This window comes from Ictalurus punctatus, chromosome 17, assembly GCF_001660625.3.
Source record: "Ictalurus punctatus breed USDA103 chromosome 17, Coco_2.0, whole genome shotgun sequence".
NCBI classification, from domain to species: Eukaryota; Metazoa; Chordata; class Actinopteri; order Siluriformes; family Ictaluridae; genus Ictalurus; species Ictalurus punctatus.
Window position 1 is genome coordinate 12,210,084 of NC_030432.2, and position 19,136 is coordinate 12,229,219.

Consider the following 19,136-nt stretch of genomic DNA (forward strand, 5'->3'; position numbering starts at 1 on the left):
GTTTTAATCTCATTTTTACTATTGTCTTTTGTCCGTTTTTATTTGGTAATAAATTTTTATTTGGTTTCTATTTTACTTTTCCTTACTCTGTTCAACACTTTGGTCAGCTTTGCTGTGTTAAATGTGCTTTATAAATCAAACTTATTTACTTACTTGATAATTTCACACAGTGAATATTCACCCAATGGCAGTTTATCATCGTTGAGAAAATTGCATGATTTGTGAAATTTCACATTTTTGTCAAAATAAAGTAATTGCTTTGCCAGTGTATGCAATGACTCTTTTGTAAAATATCTTTTATTTTGTCTCGGTCATAGCAGGTTTGATGTTAGTTTGCTCCAGAATCCATGAGATTTTTGTTTTGGGGCACAGACTGGCCCAAGAACAAACAAGACTCAACCTTTTGAGCCAGAAGTCTAGTTTGTATAAAGCTGGTGTACAAGCCAAAATGTGCAATTTATGTGTCAAAGTTGAAACCACAGCAAGTACAGTACATGTATCTCCTTCATACATATGCATTTGGGAAAAAAAGTTGTGAAGTCAGCACAAAAAAGATCAATATATTGGAAGGTTATATATTTACTAAAGTTTAGATGACTAACAGCAACCAGTTTTGCATGTAATTTTCTTCACCTCTAAAAACCAGGTATAAATTACCACCAAATATGTTGCTAGGAGATATAGTGCCTAGACTGATTAACGGCCTTTGAAGACCTATACAAAGAATGTTTGCTAACAATTTAACGTCTCACAGTCTATTTCAACTTTCAGAACAAAAACATCAAAAGCAATTATTTTTAAGCAAGAAATGAATGAGACTTGTGTTGTAATATCTGGTGCCTGGATTATTTAAATCAATAATAGCCACTGCTGTATGAATACCTCAGTCCTTATATTGTTCTGTGTTGCCTGGTTTTTGATGCTTTGATACAGTGAACAAATATGTACAGCATTTTTCCAGTCTGAACAAAGCACTTCAATACACTAAATACATTTTGATGTTGCTGATATTCCAAGTGTTAGCCGTAGTCGGACACAAACGTGAGCAAACAACATGATCCGGCTACTGAAATAGTTAGAGAAGTGGAACACAATTTAATGATGTACTTTGTATATATCTTTTTGACCCTGTTCTAGCATTTGCCCCATTTCACAACTACTGTTATATCCTGAACCTCAAGCAAAGTGTGTTTGGTGGGCAATCCCAGGAGCACTTTGTAATGTGCTACAGCCTTAGTAAATTGAATGTTGCTGTTGGATGCATTGTAAGCGCATATTTTACATCCAGTTTTGCTCTTCACGCCTTCTCAGCTGTGCACATTTGACCCACATTACTGAAGATTAAAAGCTTTATATTTGGCCATGCCATCTGTTTACGTTCCTATAGTACATGTTTGCAGTGTTACAACCTGTGACAGCAATGGGGGTAAACACATATTTATTTGTAAATAAGTTTGATATATAATCCCCATTAAGTTGATTTCAGTTTCAGGTTATAACTCTTCCACAATATGGAAAAGGTCAAGAGAGGGCGAATACTTTTGTATTTGACAGATCCATACACATGAGTAGGTCCAAATCTGTATAACTTTTACCATGGTTAGGTCCTGTTTTGTGCTGTTGTTATTGTCTGTCTATTCAATGGATCTTTGCTGATTTTTACTTAGAGCTGGCACTGTGTCACTCCTGCCATGTTTGAGTACCTGACCATAAGCCAAGTGTGTGGTTTGACATTTTTATTCTGTTGTTTTGTGCTCTGGGCCTTGGGGGGGGACACTGCTCTTGTCAGATAATGCTCCTGAATTAGTCATGAAGGCCATGCGCATATCTCACTACAACCACTGCTATCTCCACAATACCCTTAGCTCTGTGTTCTCGTCTTCTCATCTGTAGTAGTAGAACTTTGTTTGGGAAAATTGGCTTTTCATGTTTGTCCATTTTCTTATTTCCTGCAATTCAGTTTTTCGAGTATTGTACTGTTCATATTGTTTTTAACACAAATTACAAGAATACAAGCATAAACCATAGATCTAGAGCTGGAAGAAGAATGTCTAGCTTTTTAGCTTTACTAATGAAGCACACATGGATCCCTGTTGTAGACTTGATATTCAGTCCTATAGCATGCATTAATTCCACTTTCAAGGGCTGCTTTTGAACTGGCCTCCACTGTATGAAGATGAGGGCTATGGAAAAATGTGTACGTAATTAAATGGCAGCATGGAGGCAGACACAGGGCGATGTTTACTTGCAGTGTCTGAGAGATAAAAGCATTAGGACCATTACTGTGCAAGCCAAAAGGCTCCTGGACTGGCACTGTATTGTATTTCACCCGTTTTTATAAGGCCTAACAAATTACAGCTCTGGGAATATAAACAATGAGGTTACATGAGAGTCTTTGTGCTTGCACATGTCCCTGTCTTTTAAGGTCCAGGATTTTCATTTCAGGTTTCACTAGGGTTATCAGTTTACACTTTGGCCTGGTAAGAAATTAATAACATTGTCCCTCAAAGTAAATTCATGGTGCTTAGTACAGTGACCTGATCCATCAGAAGAATGAGTCATATGTAATATGTTTCTTTTATATATTGACACAAAATAACAGAGCACAAGCAACCAACCGTCCTAGCTTTTGCGATTGTGGCACTGTTGGGTATGTTTTTTTTTTGTTTTGTTTAATTTCTTTTAATTATATCAGAGTTGCTTACATCTTCTTTTACTCTGTTTCTCGTACATATAGAACATAGTACATTGTGCAAAGCATGGGTGATAACAGTAGGTGTTCGCACATTTCGGTTGTGTTTTGTTAAGTTTTCTACTGACTACAAAAGAACTTCTACTTGACCCTACTAACACATTTCCAAGCCAGTGAAGATTCTCTTTGATTGGAAATGCATGCTTAGCCAAAAGGAAACTGTGGATGGTGTAGACACATGGCATGCTTGGTGAAGAAAAGAGCTTTTAGATCAATGTTCCTCCCTAGAGAGTCGCTGACTTTTTTGTACTACCACATAGGGGTCTAGCGGTGATTTTTATTTTATTTTATTTTTTTTATGGGAAGGGTAAAAAGTTTATGCTCTGAGGTGTATGAGAGGTAGATGTGATGTTTTTCTGTGAGAGCATTTAGTATAGGTATTGAACACTTTTTATACATGAAATTACAAGATGTACAACAAGTTTATGAGATCTACAAGGTTATATATATGGTTGAAAAATGTGTTTAATCTTTACTCAAGACGTAGTCAAGAATTCGGTTCTCTTTGAAGTTTGGATTGTGTCTCTTTATTCTCCAGCCTTAGTCATGGATCCAACCTATTAACTGTTATTCTAAAAGGGCAGTATTCAATGTAGGCAAATTAAGCCAGTGATCCGAGTCCAAAAGTTACATCAGTTTTTACGTACAAAAGTTGTGCTGATACAGAGATGGTTTATGCAGCTGCCTATGTTGATTTTCTGTGTAATATAGAAGCACAAAAGAAAAGAAAAGCTAATATGATATATGGCGAGCGTCGAATATATTTATATATTAGTTGTAGTTGTAATCTCAATCACTGAAAATTTGGTTAAATTTAACAATATGGCTTAAATCTATTATTATTCAGCAGCTTATAAAATAGCCCTTGATCCAGCATGCCCTATTATTTTGCAATGTATTTTTTTTTAAATATATCATGCAGTTGTGCACAGGGTATAAACAATATATATATAGGGTATAAACAATATATATATATATATATATATATATATATATATATATATATATATATATATATATATATATACACACACACACACGCGCACACACATAGATGTGTATATATATATATATATATATATATATATATATATATATATACACACACACGCACACACATAGATGTGTACATGTGTGTATGTTTGTATGATACACTGAAACCTGTATATAGTGAGGAATCTGTTGGCAAATCTGTGTGCCTGAATAGATGCTGGATAAGCTGAGGGATCGCTGGATGAACACAGGCTTGTGGGAGAAGCTGGAGGAACGGAAAGCAGTGATTGCAGAGCCACGTGGAGGAGCCAAGAGTGACTTTGATGAGCTGCTACAAACGTACTACAATGCCATCAGACAAAGTGGAGCCCGAGGTGGGAGTAAACACAGTTCATCTGCTGTTCTGGGGTCAAAGTGATTTTCTGTAAAAATCCCTTTTGTGCAGGAATTTATTTGATGACTGATATAAATTTTTTTTTGTTTGTTTTACTCAGATGGGGCACTTCTGATTGCAGTTTGCAGAGGGAAAGTGAGTGAGGGACTGGATTTTACTGACGACAATGCCAGAGCAGTGGTCACAATTGGCATTCCCTTCCCCAACATCAAAGACTTGCAGGTAACACTTTGTACTGCTGAGTATTGGCATTTTTCCCCCTTTCCTTACAGCAATATTTGGGATGTATGTTATAATTTTAAAAAAAATTTAAATGTGGACCATAATGAGCAATTTCCTGTGAAATGCTTCATAGTAATTTTAGTACTGCCAGAGTTTAAAGTCAGGCCTCAATAAAAAATGTCTAGCTCTGCTGTTGAATTCTACTAATTCTAGTTCTGCAGGGTTGAAATCCATCAGTGGCCTGTTTTAACTCAGCAGTTAATTACCAGGCTTAGTAAGTTAAAGCAGGAAGTTACAAAAATGTGCCTGTCTTCAGGACTGGAGATGATGGCTATGGCCTTACTGTAACTGTCCTGTACAGCACCGGTGTTTTAAAAATCTCCAGAAATATATTAAAAGAGAACAAAGCTGTAGCTTTCCATTTCTGTGATCCATGAAATAATTCCATGGTGATTGTACTGTTTCTGTTCTGTTCTTAGCATATTATCTTGACCTTTAAGCTTCCCCATTTGTCTACCTTGCTGTCAGAATATATTGAAGTTTTTCTTACCGTGTCTGTCACCATGAGGGACACGTGTGAATGATTGATGCTTCCAAGCACATCACCTTGGTTGCTTTACCTCTGGGGAAAGGCTCTGATTTTTTTTTCATTTCTGTCTTCTTGGAAACTGATTTGCTTTGCCATTTGGATAAGGTTGTAGAGGGGATATCAGGTGGGTTTTAATTGCAGCCCTTATTTTATGCTTTCAAAATGTCCTGGTCAAGCATTAATGCATTAAGCTGATTGGCCAAAGGGGAATATGGTGCATGCCAGCTTCTCCACTAGAAGGCGTTTGATTTCTCAAATGCCACATGGTGTGCTTGACAGAGCTCTACAGTGTTTGCTTCTTGAACTGTGTCAGCTTGCCCCGAGATAATCAGTCACTCTCTACAGACATACAGACGTCCTGCCACATGGTTTAGAAGTGGAGAAAAGAAGGATGTTAGATTGTGTTTACTAAAGAGCAGTCAAGTGAATATCATATTTGTTTTATTAGTACATTGTAAATATAGTCAAGAAACATGTGTAAAGAACTGTGATCTCGGTTCTAAGCCAAAAAAATATAATTCCTATTACTTACATTCCTTCATTTTAATGCTAATTAAGGCTAGGGATGGGCGATATAGACAAAACGATATCACGATATTTTCTGGTGTTTATTGCGATAATGATATCAGTGACGATATAAATATGGCCACAAGTGATAGCTGTGATCTTGAAAGTCTCAGAAACACAAACAGTGATATAAAACTGATTTTCTGTAACTAACCCAGTTCCAGATTGTAGATGTAGCTCCTTGTTTAGCAATAAACTCCTCCTCAGCTTCACCTCCACCTTCCGCCATACTTGCTTTCACTCTGCACGTGAGCTGCGAATGGGTCACAGGCCATCGCACACAAATACGTCATCAACTAGGCTTTATCGTTATTATTATGGGAAGACTAATTCTTATTGTGGGGAGAACGTCTACCGGTATATTACAAATATCATCACCCATCCCTAATTAAGGCCTTATTTTTATATTAAGGAATTTAAGACATTTTAAGACTTTAATGACCCGCAGACATCCTGTTATCAATGAAATAGAAAGGATTTTAGGATTGAGATCACAGTTCTTTTCACATTTGTTTTTTGAATAATGTATACTTATTAAGTTATTGCATTACTGTAGCAGCTTGTGTGCGTTTTGAATTACTGACTTACTTACACATTTGGTTAAATCTTGAGCTAAAAATAAAGGTTATTTAGTAGAACACTAATCATATCAGGCTGACAAAAACACAGTGTGTCTACCCAAAGGTAAAGCGAAACCAACAGTATTAAGGGCTGCTTAAATAATCAGTCATGGCAATGTTTCTGTTCTTCTGGTGATGGTGATTAGCCATTTGACGGTAAAAATCAGACCTGATAAATGGTCTCTAAGCTGTTCTGAAGATGTAGGCATACTTATTCGCACCATACATTTATTTCATACATTTAGTCATTGTTTGTTATGCAATTGGGAATTTCATATTCCTACCTAATATCAATACATTTTTACACAATATTACATTTCGACGTAAAATATACATAACATTAAACATGTCTGCATAATATTAAACAACATCTGTCATTAAAAAAATCTATATTGTTTAGGACTAATGTTTAGTCTTGATGCACACCTCTAACTTGCATACCACGATAGTGCTGCCCTCTGAATCAAAATACTGCAAGAAGTGTGTTTTCTTTTTTGTATTTTCTCATTCATGTGTATGTAAAGCATAATGAATAATTGTGGTCCTGCTGGACTGAACATTTATGATGTGGTGTCTTTGGGCTTTCTGCCCTCTTGCTATCAGTGTGCTGATTAGAGAGATTGATGTGCTGATGGTTCTAAAGCAGAGTGATCCAGAGCTGATACTGAGACCATAGGGCTTCCTGGGGTCTAGGAGACGATGTCATTAGGGCAGAGGCAACAGTGGACATTGACATTAATAACTGGAAGAGCGCAGTGGCTCCTTTGCCTACAGCCCCCCACACACACTGGTTTCGTAGTGGACCGTTGCATATCTACCTTTGAGAGATATGTCAGGATACGTTAATCTGATGGGCATATACCCTCTCTTGTACGATAATTATTTTTCACAGCATTGAAATACTTCCACATTTACCTTCACATTCTGTTTCAACTATTTGTTTGAAACACAAAACATGTTTGTGGAGACGTGTCTTATTAGAAAAATACCATGAAGTCAGTCTGTGAAATGGTACATTAGCAAAGGTTACATTTGAGGACTTGCAACAATTTTCCAACATTGCAGTATAATTCAATAGTTTAAAAAAAAAAAGTTTCAAAATTTAAAAAAAAGCTAATGCAGTGTCCAGGGGTCAAGAAATCTGTAATGCAGAGTTTTTGTATGTAATGTTAACTTTCAAATGCTGATAAACAAATGCTGTTTGCGTTGGGTTCTGTTTTATGGTTATGCGGGCATGTAGACAGAGTTTTATTGCACCTTCTCAACAAATTAGCCTGTAAAAATGAAGGCTACTAATATTCTTTAAGTTTGCTCCAATTATTTGCCTGTATATTATTGTTTGACCTGATCGGATGCTTTTAACTCTTAGCTGTTATAATTGTTTTTAAATAACTGCTTAATATATATAAATAAATAAAAATGCAGGATGTGAACATGGATTTTTGTAAATTACCCTGGTGCATCAATATGAATCAGTCTATTTTTATATGCTTGGTATATACACAATCAGTCAGTCATGAAGCATGCCTCTCAGTCAATGTCTGTTTTTAGGGATGAACAGGTGAAGTTGAATAAGAAGGCTATCCACTGACATTTAACAAATCCCTTCCAGCTTGTGGTTTCTTGCACATTTAGGAGATTAGGCCCACAGCTAGAACTGGCTTTTTCACATAAGCAGCCAGTCATATCGAATTGAGTGTCAGTGTAGTGCAGGGAGGTGAAGGCCCAGATGCTGAAATGGACCCTGATTGGAATTAGATGACATCGGCAGCCTTGAGCTAGTGGCCTTTACTTTTGATGACCAGATCTTCGTTCATTCGTGTTGGCTCTGAGACTGATGATCAGCATCATATCATATCAGCCCTAGTGCCTTAGAAGAATTACTGTAGGTACTTACTACAGTACTTTTATTTACTTAGGTTTGCTAACAAAGCACCAGTTAAACAGTAGCATATTATGAGAAACTAAAATGTTATGAGAAGTCCATAGATGTTTTATTTATAACTTGCAAATCTGTTATTGAGGAAAATGAGTTGTTTTTTTTAAAAAAAGAAACTGTTACAAAATTGTGTCTTAATGTCCACTTGGTACTGTGAGTAAGAGTTATATTCTTATATAACTGACACCTGACGATATCCATGATGCTCTGAAAAATGCATCATGTTAATATGATACCAGTATCATGTTATATTGCCCAGTAATAGTGGCACTCAGACCAGGAGTTATTCTGTGTGTGTGTGTGGGGGGGGGGGGGGGGTCCAGCAAACATGTTTGCTGGGAACAGGCTGTACCTGTCCTTGTGATGACCTTTTGGCTCTAAGCGGGTGCCTCTGAACACACGGTACCTGTCACAAGCAGTTAGAAAGCCTTGCCAACCTGTCCTACCCAACGGGAGCTGAACTTTTCACTTGTCAGCTTTAAAAGGTTAGCGCTAAAAAGCAGAGTGATGGGTGAAAATTGATGGACAGCTCCCTGGCATTTGTACGGACCAAGGCTCATGTCATTCAGTGACCTGTTCGCGCCATCCCATGCCCTACTCCTCCATGCAAAACCAAGCAAAGCAGTGAGTGTGGGCAGAGGTTTACGAAAGCTCTTCAGGCCATTATGGTCACCTTCAAGGGAGTGTTTGCCTCTGACTTTCACCTGTTCAGCCTGGGGAAATGCAATTGGGTCTTGTTTTAATCAGACAGCTGGTCTGAATTAATGTGACTGACCATGGAGTATTTCTGATGGAATGTGTCTCTAGCAGGTTTTATATAACATTTTTGCTATTTGTTCAGAGATGACCTAGCATTTAGTATTGCATTTTTGTACAATGACATTTACAACATTTAGCAGATGCCCTTTTCCAGCGCGACTTAAAGAAGTGCTTCCAAAAAAAAACATATTCTCATACTAGTTCAGTAGGTCAGGGACTAATAATACTATCAAGCTAAACCATTTTTAATAGAGTAGCTATTTAATTTACATTAGATTTAGATGATTTATTTAATTTAAGTGCTAATTCAAGTGCTTGTCATGAAATAGGTATTTAGTCTCAGTTTGTAGTATTGTAGTTTTTGAGGTCTAATAATATTGAGATTTAGTGATACATCTTTGGTTCCGTGTTAAAAATCCCATTTTAGGAACCAGAATGTTTTGTTTTGTTGTTGTTTTGTCTTTACATCCATATTTTCATTTGGGTTACAGGTTGAATTGAAGATGAAATACAATGACCAGCACTGTAAATCCAGAGGCCTTCTTCCTGGAGGCCGATGGTATGAGATCCAGGCTTACCGGGCCCTAAATCAGGCTTTGGGAAGGTATGTATTAGGGTTTTGTCATCAGATAGTTGGTGAGTAATACTGATTATATAATATTAATATTGCCAAAATTCTTATAATTGCATTACAAATATTGTAATTATGCTACACAGAATGTATAATATGGAACATTTGAAAGGATAATATGCTAATTGGAAGGCTGTGTATATTTAGAGGGACTTCTGAATTTTTTTTTTTAAAGTGGAGGTTATTGAAAATGAATGAATGACTGTAGTAAGTAATGATTGAGTGTTATGTTTTCATCAAAATCATCATCCATTTGCTCTCCATAGGTGTATTCGGCATAGAAATGACTGGGGTGCACTTATTTTAGTGGACGACCGTTTTAGAGCCAACCCCAACAAGTATATCACAGGTAAACTAATGAGGAAATGGTTTATGCTAATTCTGATGCCATCTATGTTTCCAGAGGCTGTTTTAAAAAAAAGAGTGAAAAAGAGTCATCTCATTGTGTAGTTGCAAGTCTGCAAACACTAGATGGGGATAGTGGACTTTTACTATGAGATACCCATGTATGAACAGTTGCCAAACAATGTGTACATAAGGCCTCTGCTCTTTTACATGCAGTGGTAGAGCCAGAAGTGTTGATTACATGAAATTCTGCACTATCGTTTGCACATAGTGGTCAAAACAGTATTGAAAACACCTACCACAAGAAGGTTTATATATGTAGATAATCAAGTGGTGGAATGGTTATGGAAATAGAGATCAGGAATGTGGTTAGTCTAACACGCTTTTTCACGCTCATGCTAGGCCTGTCCAAGTGGGTGCGTCAGCTGGTGAAGCATCATGACAGCTTTACTAGCGCCATGCAGTCTTTGGGGTCCTTCTCCCAGAGCCAGCAAGAACAAGTAGAGAGCCACACTGAGCAGCTTTCTCAGACTACCCACGAGTCCCCCAGGACTCGGTCATCTGCTCTACAGTCCCTTCCTGAGCTTCCAAAACTCCACCAATGCCTGAGCTCTGATGGTCAGATTACCGTTCCTCTCGTCAACCCTTCGGAAGCAGGTACATGGTCTCTCTCCAATTTGTAGTCACTTATATTTTTAACATAAAAGTAATATTAGTGTGTTTATTTAGCAATCTATCACGCCTATAGATTGTGTGTATGCCAGACAAGCATTCTGACACCTTTGCTTGAAAAGAAACACAGAAAACCTGTAAACATTTCAAATACATGACTATATCAAAATAATTCAAAACTATAACCATGACACAGTGAAGGTCTTCAGGGTTTTACAATTCATAAATGTATTGTCTAGCTGAACTGGCAAGTGAAAACTCCAGTGTGTTGTCCAGTCTAATGTTTTGGTTGTCTGGAAAAACATAATTGAATACATTAGCTGATGTAGGTAATGTCATATAATAATGTTTGGCCAGCTAGTTTTCTGGTTAAGTGCACTAATATAAACTAAGGGAAACATTCCCGGGAGGGGGGTGGCTGTGTAAAAATAGTCCACTTCATTCCACGTGTCCACTTCTGATAATGTTTTCTAATGTAGCACACTGTGTTTGTGACTGAAAAACTCACCACATTCTGACTACGGTGTTCTAGCACTGTATGTAAAAATATTATTTAAGTCTGGCATTTTTTTCCCCCTCTATTGTATTGGTCTCGCAGGAGAGTTGTAGAGTTAGTTATAGAGAATTTAGTTTGCTGGGTTTTGTCAGTGTTTCCACATAGGTGTGTTCCTTATCTGAAAATACTGTATGCCATCCATGCTAATTAATCCGCCTCATAAAGAACATTCTGCTATGAATCAGATCATGCCATGGCTGATTTGTGTAGTGCAGAAGGCTGTGGGATTCTGGAGCATGTGTTATAGAGCATAGATGTGTTTTGCAGCAACTTAAAGTGCATTAAGTTTAAATATTCATGCCAAACATTAGTAAGAAGTATTTATTTTCTTTTTCCAATTGTTAAATGTACTCGTCCACCAGGTAACTATGAATGAAAAACTAAGAAGCTGACATTAAATCTGCTTGCCCCGGGTGTCCAGGCTACTTATATTATCCATCCCTGGTCTTAGAATGAGACAGACATGACAGAATGCCTTAATTTATGTAGCTTTATACAAGTTTTGGACACTGGAGCAATACAGTAAAATGTAAGTCTGGTTAATGATGATTTCCCCAAGGTTTTGTGGTATGCATGCACTTCACGAGGCCAAAACCATTTCACTTGTGTGGTCCTGCTGGTAACACAGCCACCAGTTCTTCCCTCTGTAGAATTATTCTTAAGAGACCGGTTATACAGATTTAGACCTTATTAGACCTTAACTTACAAATACCTTTCACTTAAAAAAAAAAAAAAAAAAAAAAAAAAATATATATATATATATATATATATATATATATATATATATATATATATATATATATATATATGTATGTGTGTGTGTGTGTGTATGTATGTATGTATGTATGTATGTATGTATGTATGTATGTATATGAAAGCTTTCTGTAAATAAATAAAACATTGTTTACCGACTGCCCCAACAATGCAGTGTATAGACAAGTATTCCTTCAATGTTGTCTTTAGATTGTGCTTTTAAAACAGGGTCTTGAGCTGATTATTGAATTGTATTACTAGTATTTATTTACTATGATGTCTATCATACCTATATAACATTGACATGCCTGCTGTTCCTTTGTCTGACAATTCAAGCAGATGATTTGCAGCTGCTTATAAATAAATAACTTGATCCTTTGCACGTACTTTTCAGAGGTGACTTTTTTTTTTTTTTTGCGAATTTATAGCAAGTGCTTAAGGCTTACTTTGTGTCTCTATTTTTGGTTAGGTGACCAGAAGCCTTCACAGCTTCAATCAGAATCACTAATTCCTCAGTGTAATGTGCCTAAAATCCTGCCAAAACAACAAACGATACCCACCATTTTCACTTCCACTCCAGTCAGTTCTCGTTTCAGGACCCCTATCTTCCAATCTAAAGACTCCAGGAAGGACCCGGACCAGTGTGTAAATTCAGCAGTCATTAATAAGGACACCGCTTCTGCACCTGATCAGGCAGTGAAAGATCAGACTGAAGTTGTTCCTGAGAACAAACCGAATGAGATTCCACCTGACCCTCCTCTTCAGCCTCTAGCTCTGTCCCCTGTTGAGACACCCCCATACTGTATTTCCAATCAGGAAACAAGTGTAGCAGCACCCGAAGATGCTGAAGAGGAGGACCAGAGTCTCTTCTACACCCCAGAGCTGTTTGAAGGAGAAGATGAGGAGTCAGCTGCAGCAGCTAGAGCGGAAGATGAGAGGTCAGCTATGGCAGCTACAGAGGAAACTCCTCTTAAGATGGAACAGCTTCTTTGCCCCATCGGAAAGATGGCTGATGGACAGACTGAGGAGTTGTTCAGGTCTGAGATGGGCCAAACGAGGACCTGTGCTGGCTCTAGTGATGTTAAAGGAGCTTCTGTGTGTCCTGATAGAGACAATGTTTCTCCTAACAGAGACTGTGTATTGTCTGAGAGTGTAGCAGAGCAAGCAGGGGTGAGTTGCTGTATAAGCAGTGAGGACAGGGCCACACAACAACAACACAGCAGCAGCAGCAGCAAGTCACGTAGCCTCTCCAGGTCCAGGCAGAAAGCATCAAACAGAGAAGCAGGTAAACCTACCTACTTCGTCTCTCAGGGGAGTCAGCCACAGGTCATTGCAATCGATGACTGAAAAACTGTAACATTTCTAAATGGTAAATAAATATAAAGCTGTACCACAGTAAATAAATATGTCTTTCTAAAAATGGTGGAAGGTATCTTTAGGGTTGGTGTCAGTACTGTGGGATTGCAAACACACAGGATTAAAGTTGAATTGATTTTAACACAATCCTGCAATTTCCTTTGAACTGTGTTAAAATGAGGGTCAGGCACATTTCCCTAAGCTTCAAAACATGAAGACATGATGGGATGATTTTAATGAGTTGACCTGTAATATCTGTGAAGTGGAACAGGGGGAGCTAGAAGGTTTCTTATACAGTTCATTTCTCATGGCTGAAAGTTGTTTTTAAACCAATATTACAGGTCAGTAAAATTTTAATTGTATGTCCTTTGAATATAAATAAGGCAAAAGTTGTGTAGTTACAATAAATGGCCACAGAAGGCTCTTGTTATTTTTAACAGATTAAAAAAAGAAAAAAAAACAATTAATGTACTGAATATGAACATGCAATAAAATAGAAATTATATTCTCTTTCTATGGTGGAGGATGTTATGGTGTTGGTCTTTTTTTTCCCTAGGCAGATTCTTCACATTGAAGTAAATGTACAAATCTCAAAAAGTACACATGTACTCTCAGATCATCTGTGGTTTGGATTCTTTAGTGATGGAAATCTGTGTACAGTAACTTCACCTCAGTCACTTTCCAGTGCTTGTTCTCAGCACTAGAGTTTATTTCCCCTTGGCATTGAATTTGAATAGGTGTGGTATGGGAGAGGATAAAAGGCCATTTTCCCCGTGTTTTTAAAGTGCACCTATTATGGTTTTCAAACGTGCATAATTTTGTTTTAAAGGTCTCATACAATAGATTTATATGCATCCAAGGTCAAAAAACACTTTAATATGCTCATAATTTAAATTGCAGCATTACCTTTTTTTCCCAGTGTCAAAAACGACTCGTTAAATGATCTGTTCTAAAGGATTCATTCTAAACTCCTCCTTTCAAAGAACATACTCTGCTCTGATTGGTCGGATGTCTCACTCAGTTGTGATTGGTCTACCACTGTCTGCGTGTTTCAAAAAGGAAACGCCCACTACCATATCGAGTTTCAGCTCTGTCTGTTTGCGAGCAGCCGATGAAGACCAGAGGCAGGTCTTTTTGTTACAAACCTACATATGTGAGTGCAGGAATTACTAACAACTCGTTTCAGCTGTCCAGAATGGGTTCCTTCTTTTGGGAGTCAATAACCCCATTTGTCATGCGCTTTTGATTTGTGAAACTTTGTAGAATTTTTACATTCACAAACAGCTCTATAACACACTAAATGAAAGGTGATATTTGAAAAACCATAGTAGGAGCACTTTTATGGGACTGAATTTTTTAATTTTTAATCCTAGGAATGCACATGACAAAAATAAATAGACAGACACAATTATCTGAAAACGGCTTCATTTCAATTACTGTAGATTTTTATTTATTTTGTCCTTAATATGAGCATAAATAGAGTGTTTCTCTTACGGCCTTTTTTTTTAAACCTAGAATCTGTGCCTGACCACCATTTTTCTTAGCAATAAATCATTGAGCCAGATTAGCATTATTGGAGCCCTTGTTCTAACTCTTCAGTTCTAGCGGAGGAGATGTCTTGGTCAAATTAAATGCTATTAGTCTGACAAGAATTGTCTTGTTAGATGGCTTTATGCAGTGATGTCGTTAATGTGGGGGCTACAGAGGAACTGGGAGGGAATGTCTTTCAATTAAACCTCATCCCTCTTCATCTGTGTTGTGCCAAGTGATTGTAATTGCATTGGGGGAATGGTGGCTGCTCCATTAGTATCAGTGCAATCTTGTGCAAGGGAGGAATGTGAGAATTGGCTGTTCAAGATATTTTAATAAGCTGTCTGCACCCATGCAAGACCTACCACATGGCTAGACTACCACAGCCAGAGAATATATCTATCTTGGAAATATTTAATTACGTTCAACTGATCCACCACTTGTTATGCTGATTCTGACCTCAACAGACTGGAATTGAAGAGGGATTTTTGTTAACGAAAGTGCTGTCTTGAAAAGATGTCTTATTAAATGGTATTAAAATTGGGTTTATTACAAAGATTTGTATTCATTTTATAAAACCTTTAGCTTTTTGAGAAATTCCCCATCTACAATTGAAATATTTTTAAATATTGTATTTGCACACCATCAATTTGCCACAATATATATTTTATTTAAAATGTAACATTCCTTTTAAATGTATGTTCCTAAAGTTTTTAATGGTTGCCTTTTTATAACTAATACTTGATAATGATATCCTTCTAAACTAAGTTTCAACCCAGGCTAAAAATAAGTCTATAAGTCCAGCATAAATTAATTTCAGAATATTACTATTTGTTGATAGTCTACAGAACGTGGGTTTCTGGTGTAAGTATGATTCCGCCTCAAGATCAGGTTATGCTAACCACTGCACTAAACAAATGTCAGTTAAGCACAGCGTAATATGAAGCCTTTATAATTTGTAGTTATTTCCGTAATTGATTAAATAAAATAAATAGATTCAGACATTTGGTACTTTAGTATTTTCCCAAATACTGGGAATGAGATGACTCTATACAGTTTCTGCATGAGCTTCTTACTAACTTTCTTGGTTTGGTAGGTCACAGTGCAGTGGAGAGGAAGAAAGAGAAAGTTTGCAAACACAGAAAGCGAGGGAGTAGTCAGGCAGTTTCACAATCTTCAAAAAGATCAATCCAGACTCCCACTTTACCCCTGGTCCAGGACATTAGAGCTCAAGGCAAGGATGCAGTTACCACAATGTCCCAAGTAGCAATGGTGCTGAAAGCAGAGAGTATAGAGGATTCTGAATGTCAAAGCAGCGCCAAGACCATGCAGACCTCAGTTTTCTGTATGCAGTACAGTAATCCTAAAGCAAAGAGTACAGCACTGACAGTGAGGAGAACAACAAGGAGAGCAGCAACAAAGCGCATGAGCTGTACTAAACCCACAGCAAAGGACTGTCATGAGGTCACTTCTGAGGGTCAGTCTGCAGTGAGTTTTGAAATGGTCACTCCAGAGCCACAGAGTAGAAAAAGTCAGAGACATTTGGCTGTATCTAATGAGAGGAACAGTTCTCCTCATCAAACAGGAGAAGTGAGTGATGCCTCAGTTGTTTACCAGAAAGGTAGGAAAATGTGTAAGGTCTTATACCACTTTGAACAAATTAATGATATCCACATTATTGTACAAAAACATACAGTTGCCAGATTTTGTAACGTAACCCTTCTTAATTTTGAATTACCTTTTATGTGATCAAATTTACAGGGATCAGAGTTCAAAGGTCATGTGTAAGGAAAAGCAGGAAGATCAATATGGTGGTAAATGATAAATTATCTAAAATCAAGCTTGAAAAAAGACAGAAGGTAAGTGTTTAATCTAGTGGGTATGCAGAGTGCTGAGATTTTTTCCAAGTGTGACCCTAGGGTCAAGTGCTTTTCTTTTCCAGCAATTTTCCAGTGGTTCACCATGTATGAAAGGACTTCACTGTGGTTTTTGCCAGTCAGAGCTCCTTCCCTTTGTTCAAGGTCAGTTTAACTATTATTGTAGCTGCCAGTATTTTGTTTGAACCCACTCATGTTTTCAAGTGATCAGAATATTGGAGCATGTCCATGTTCCCTGTTAGATTGATTGTATAAACAATTAATAGCTCTGAAGGTCTACTCTTGATGTGAGCCCTGGGTTTCGACTGTGACTGCATTTGTTGTTAAAAAGGATAAACCAACATGAAGACTAGCAAGCTGTCTATGGGAGAAAAACAAGTCATTTTGAAGCTGAGAAAAGAGGGAAGATTTAACAGATCCATTGCTCAAGAATTTGGCATAGCCAGTACAACAATTTTGAATGCCCTGAAAAAGAAAGAAACCATTAGTGTACTAAAAACCAGACACTGAACAGGTCAGCCATGGGGGGGGGGGGGAAGCAGTTGCTGAAAAAAAGCAGTGAAGTAAAACCCCTAAAACAATTTCCCCACCAACCTCCATGTGGCAGGGGTGAAGGTATCATAATTCACCATTCGAAGAAGTCTTTGAGAGCAGAAATATAGACGCCACAAGATTCAAACCAAGGCCAGATTGGAATTAGCAAATAAATACAGAGATGAGCCTCAGGTGACCAAGGTGAACCTCAACTAAAGTGATGAAATGGCTAAAATGTGAAGAAAGAAAGGATTTGTTCATCATCCCAAACATTTGAGGTCATCAGTCAAGCATGGTGGAGGTACAGTAATGTCATGGCTTGGGCTTGCATGGCTGCTTCTGGCACAGGCTCACTAATCTTCATTGATTATGTAACTCATGATGGTAGCAGCAGAATAAATTCAGTGCAATGCATATAATCATGCAAATATGAGCCAGCAGCTTTGAGTAATGTTCACATCAACTATTAGAATGGGGAAAAAACATGATCTCTCTGATTTTGACCATGGCATTGATTGATGGTGCCAGATGGGCTGGTTTGAGTATTTCTGTACCTGCTGATCTCCTGGGATTTTCACAAACAATAGTCTCTGTAGTTTACTCAGAATGGTGCAATAATGAAAAATCTTCCAGTGAGTGGCCAGACTGATTGAGCTGACAAAAAGGCTACATTAACTCAGATAACCACTCTGTACAATTGTAGTGAACAGAAAGGCACCTCAGAATGCACAACATGTCAAACCTTGATAGACAGCAGAAGACGGGCTCTGCTTCTGACAGCCAGCAGAAAGCTGAGGCTGCAATGGGTACAAGCTCACCAAAACTGGATAGTTGAAGACTGGAAAAAAGAATCTGAGGTACACAGATGGCTAGGGTCAGAGTTTTACGCCAATATCATGAATCCATGGACTCAACCTTCCTTGCGTCAGCAGTCGAGGCTGGTGAAGGTGGTGTAATGCTGTGGGGAATGTTTTCGTGGCAAATTTTGAGCCCGTTAATACGAATCAATCATCACTTGAATGCCACAGCCTATTGGCCATATTTTACCCATCTTATAATGGCTACTTACATCATGGCATGTCTTCTCAAACTGGTAGACTTGGCCATGACAATGAGTTCAGTGTTCTTCAGTGGCCTTCCCAGTCACAGGATCTGAATCCAGTAGAACACCTTTGGGATGTGGTAGATTGGGAGATTCGCAGCATGAAAGTGCGCTTGTGAATTCTGCAGGAATTGTGTGATGCAATCATGTAAACATGCACCAGAATCTCAAAGGAATGTTTCCAACATCTTGTGGAACCCATGCCGTGAAGAATTGAAGTTGTTTTGAGAGCATATGGAGGCTCTACCCAGTATTAGCTTAGGGTTCCTAATAAACTGCCCTGTGAGTGTAAATTCATACCCTTTTGTATCCAATTTTACCAAGAGTGCAAGTACAATGCTGTGTATTTGCCCCATCCTGATTTCTTATGTTTTTATGTCTATCTCATACTAAATAGTTTTAGATCTTCAAACAAATACAACATAAAACAAAGGCAACCTGAGTAAACACACATTACAGTTTTTTTTTGTTTGTTTGTTTTTTTTTATGCAGAAAAAGTTATCCAACACCTATCACCCATGTGAAAAACTAATTTAAACCCATAAGCTTACAATCTGGTTGTGCCACCTTAAGCAGCAACAACTGCAGCCAAACGTTCCTGATAACTGGAGATCAGTCTTTGACTGACTTATAGAACTAAGATTTACTCCTGTGCATTGGTTGGATCATTGTCTTGCTACATAATCCAGTTGTGCTTGAGTTTCAATTTATGGACTGAAGACCGGACATTTTCCTTTAGGATTTTCTGGTATAGAGCAGAATTCATGTTTCCCTCAATTACTGCAAGTTACCGGGGCCCTGAAGCTGCAAAGCATCCCCACACCATCACACTTCCCACACCATCACACTTCCACCACCATGCTTGACCATAAATGTGATATTTCTTTTTGTGGAATTCTGTGTTTGGAAGACAGGGGTCCTGTTACATCTGGTGTAAATCCACTT

At 37.8% G+C, this 19,136-nt stretch overlaps 1 protein-coding gene across 4 annotated transcripts in view; it reads left to right on the forward strand.

Annotated features, from left to right (window-relative positions):
- Nucleotides 1-19,136, forward strand: part of brip1 (BRCA1 interacting helicase 1) — a 65,224-nt gene that overhangs the window by 23,436 nt on the left and 22,652 nt on the right. For all 4 annotated transcript variants that reach the window (XM_017491656.3, XM_017491655.3, XM_017491658.3 and 1 more), the window contains 9 exons: nt 3,960-4,119; nt 4,240-4,361; nt 9,327-9,439; nt 9,733-9,815; nt 10,214-10,468; nt 12,262-13,077; nt 15,775-16,299; nt 16,440-16,537; nt 16,621-16,699. In XM_017491656.3, the coding sequence (XP_017347145.2) occupies nt 3,960-4,119; nt 4,240-4,361; nt 9,327-9,439; nt 9,733-9,815; nt 10,214-10,468; nt 12,262-13,077; nt 15,775-16,299; nt 16,440-16,537; nt 16,621-16,699 (2,251 nt within the window). The remainder of the gene's footprint in view (nt 1-3,959; nt 4,120-4,239; nt 4,362-9,326; nt 9,440-9,732; nt 9,816-10,213; nt 10,469-12,261; nt 13,078-15,774; nt 16,300-16,439; nt 16,538-16,620; nt 16,700-19,136) is intronic.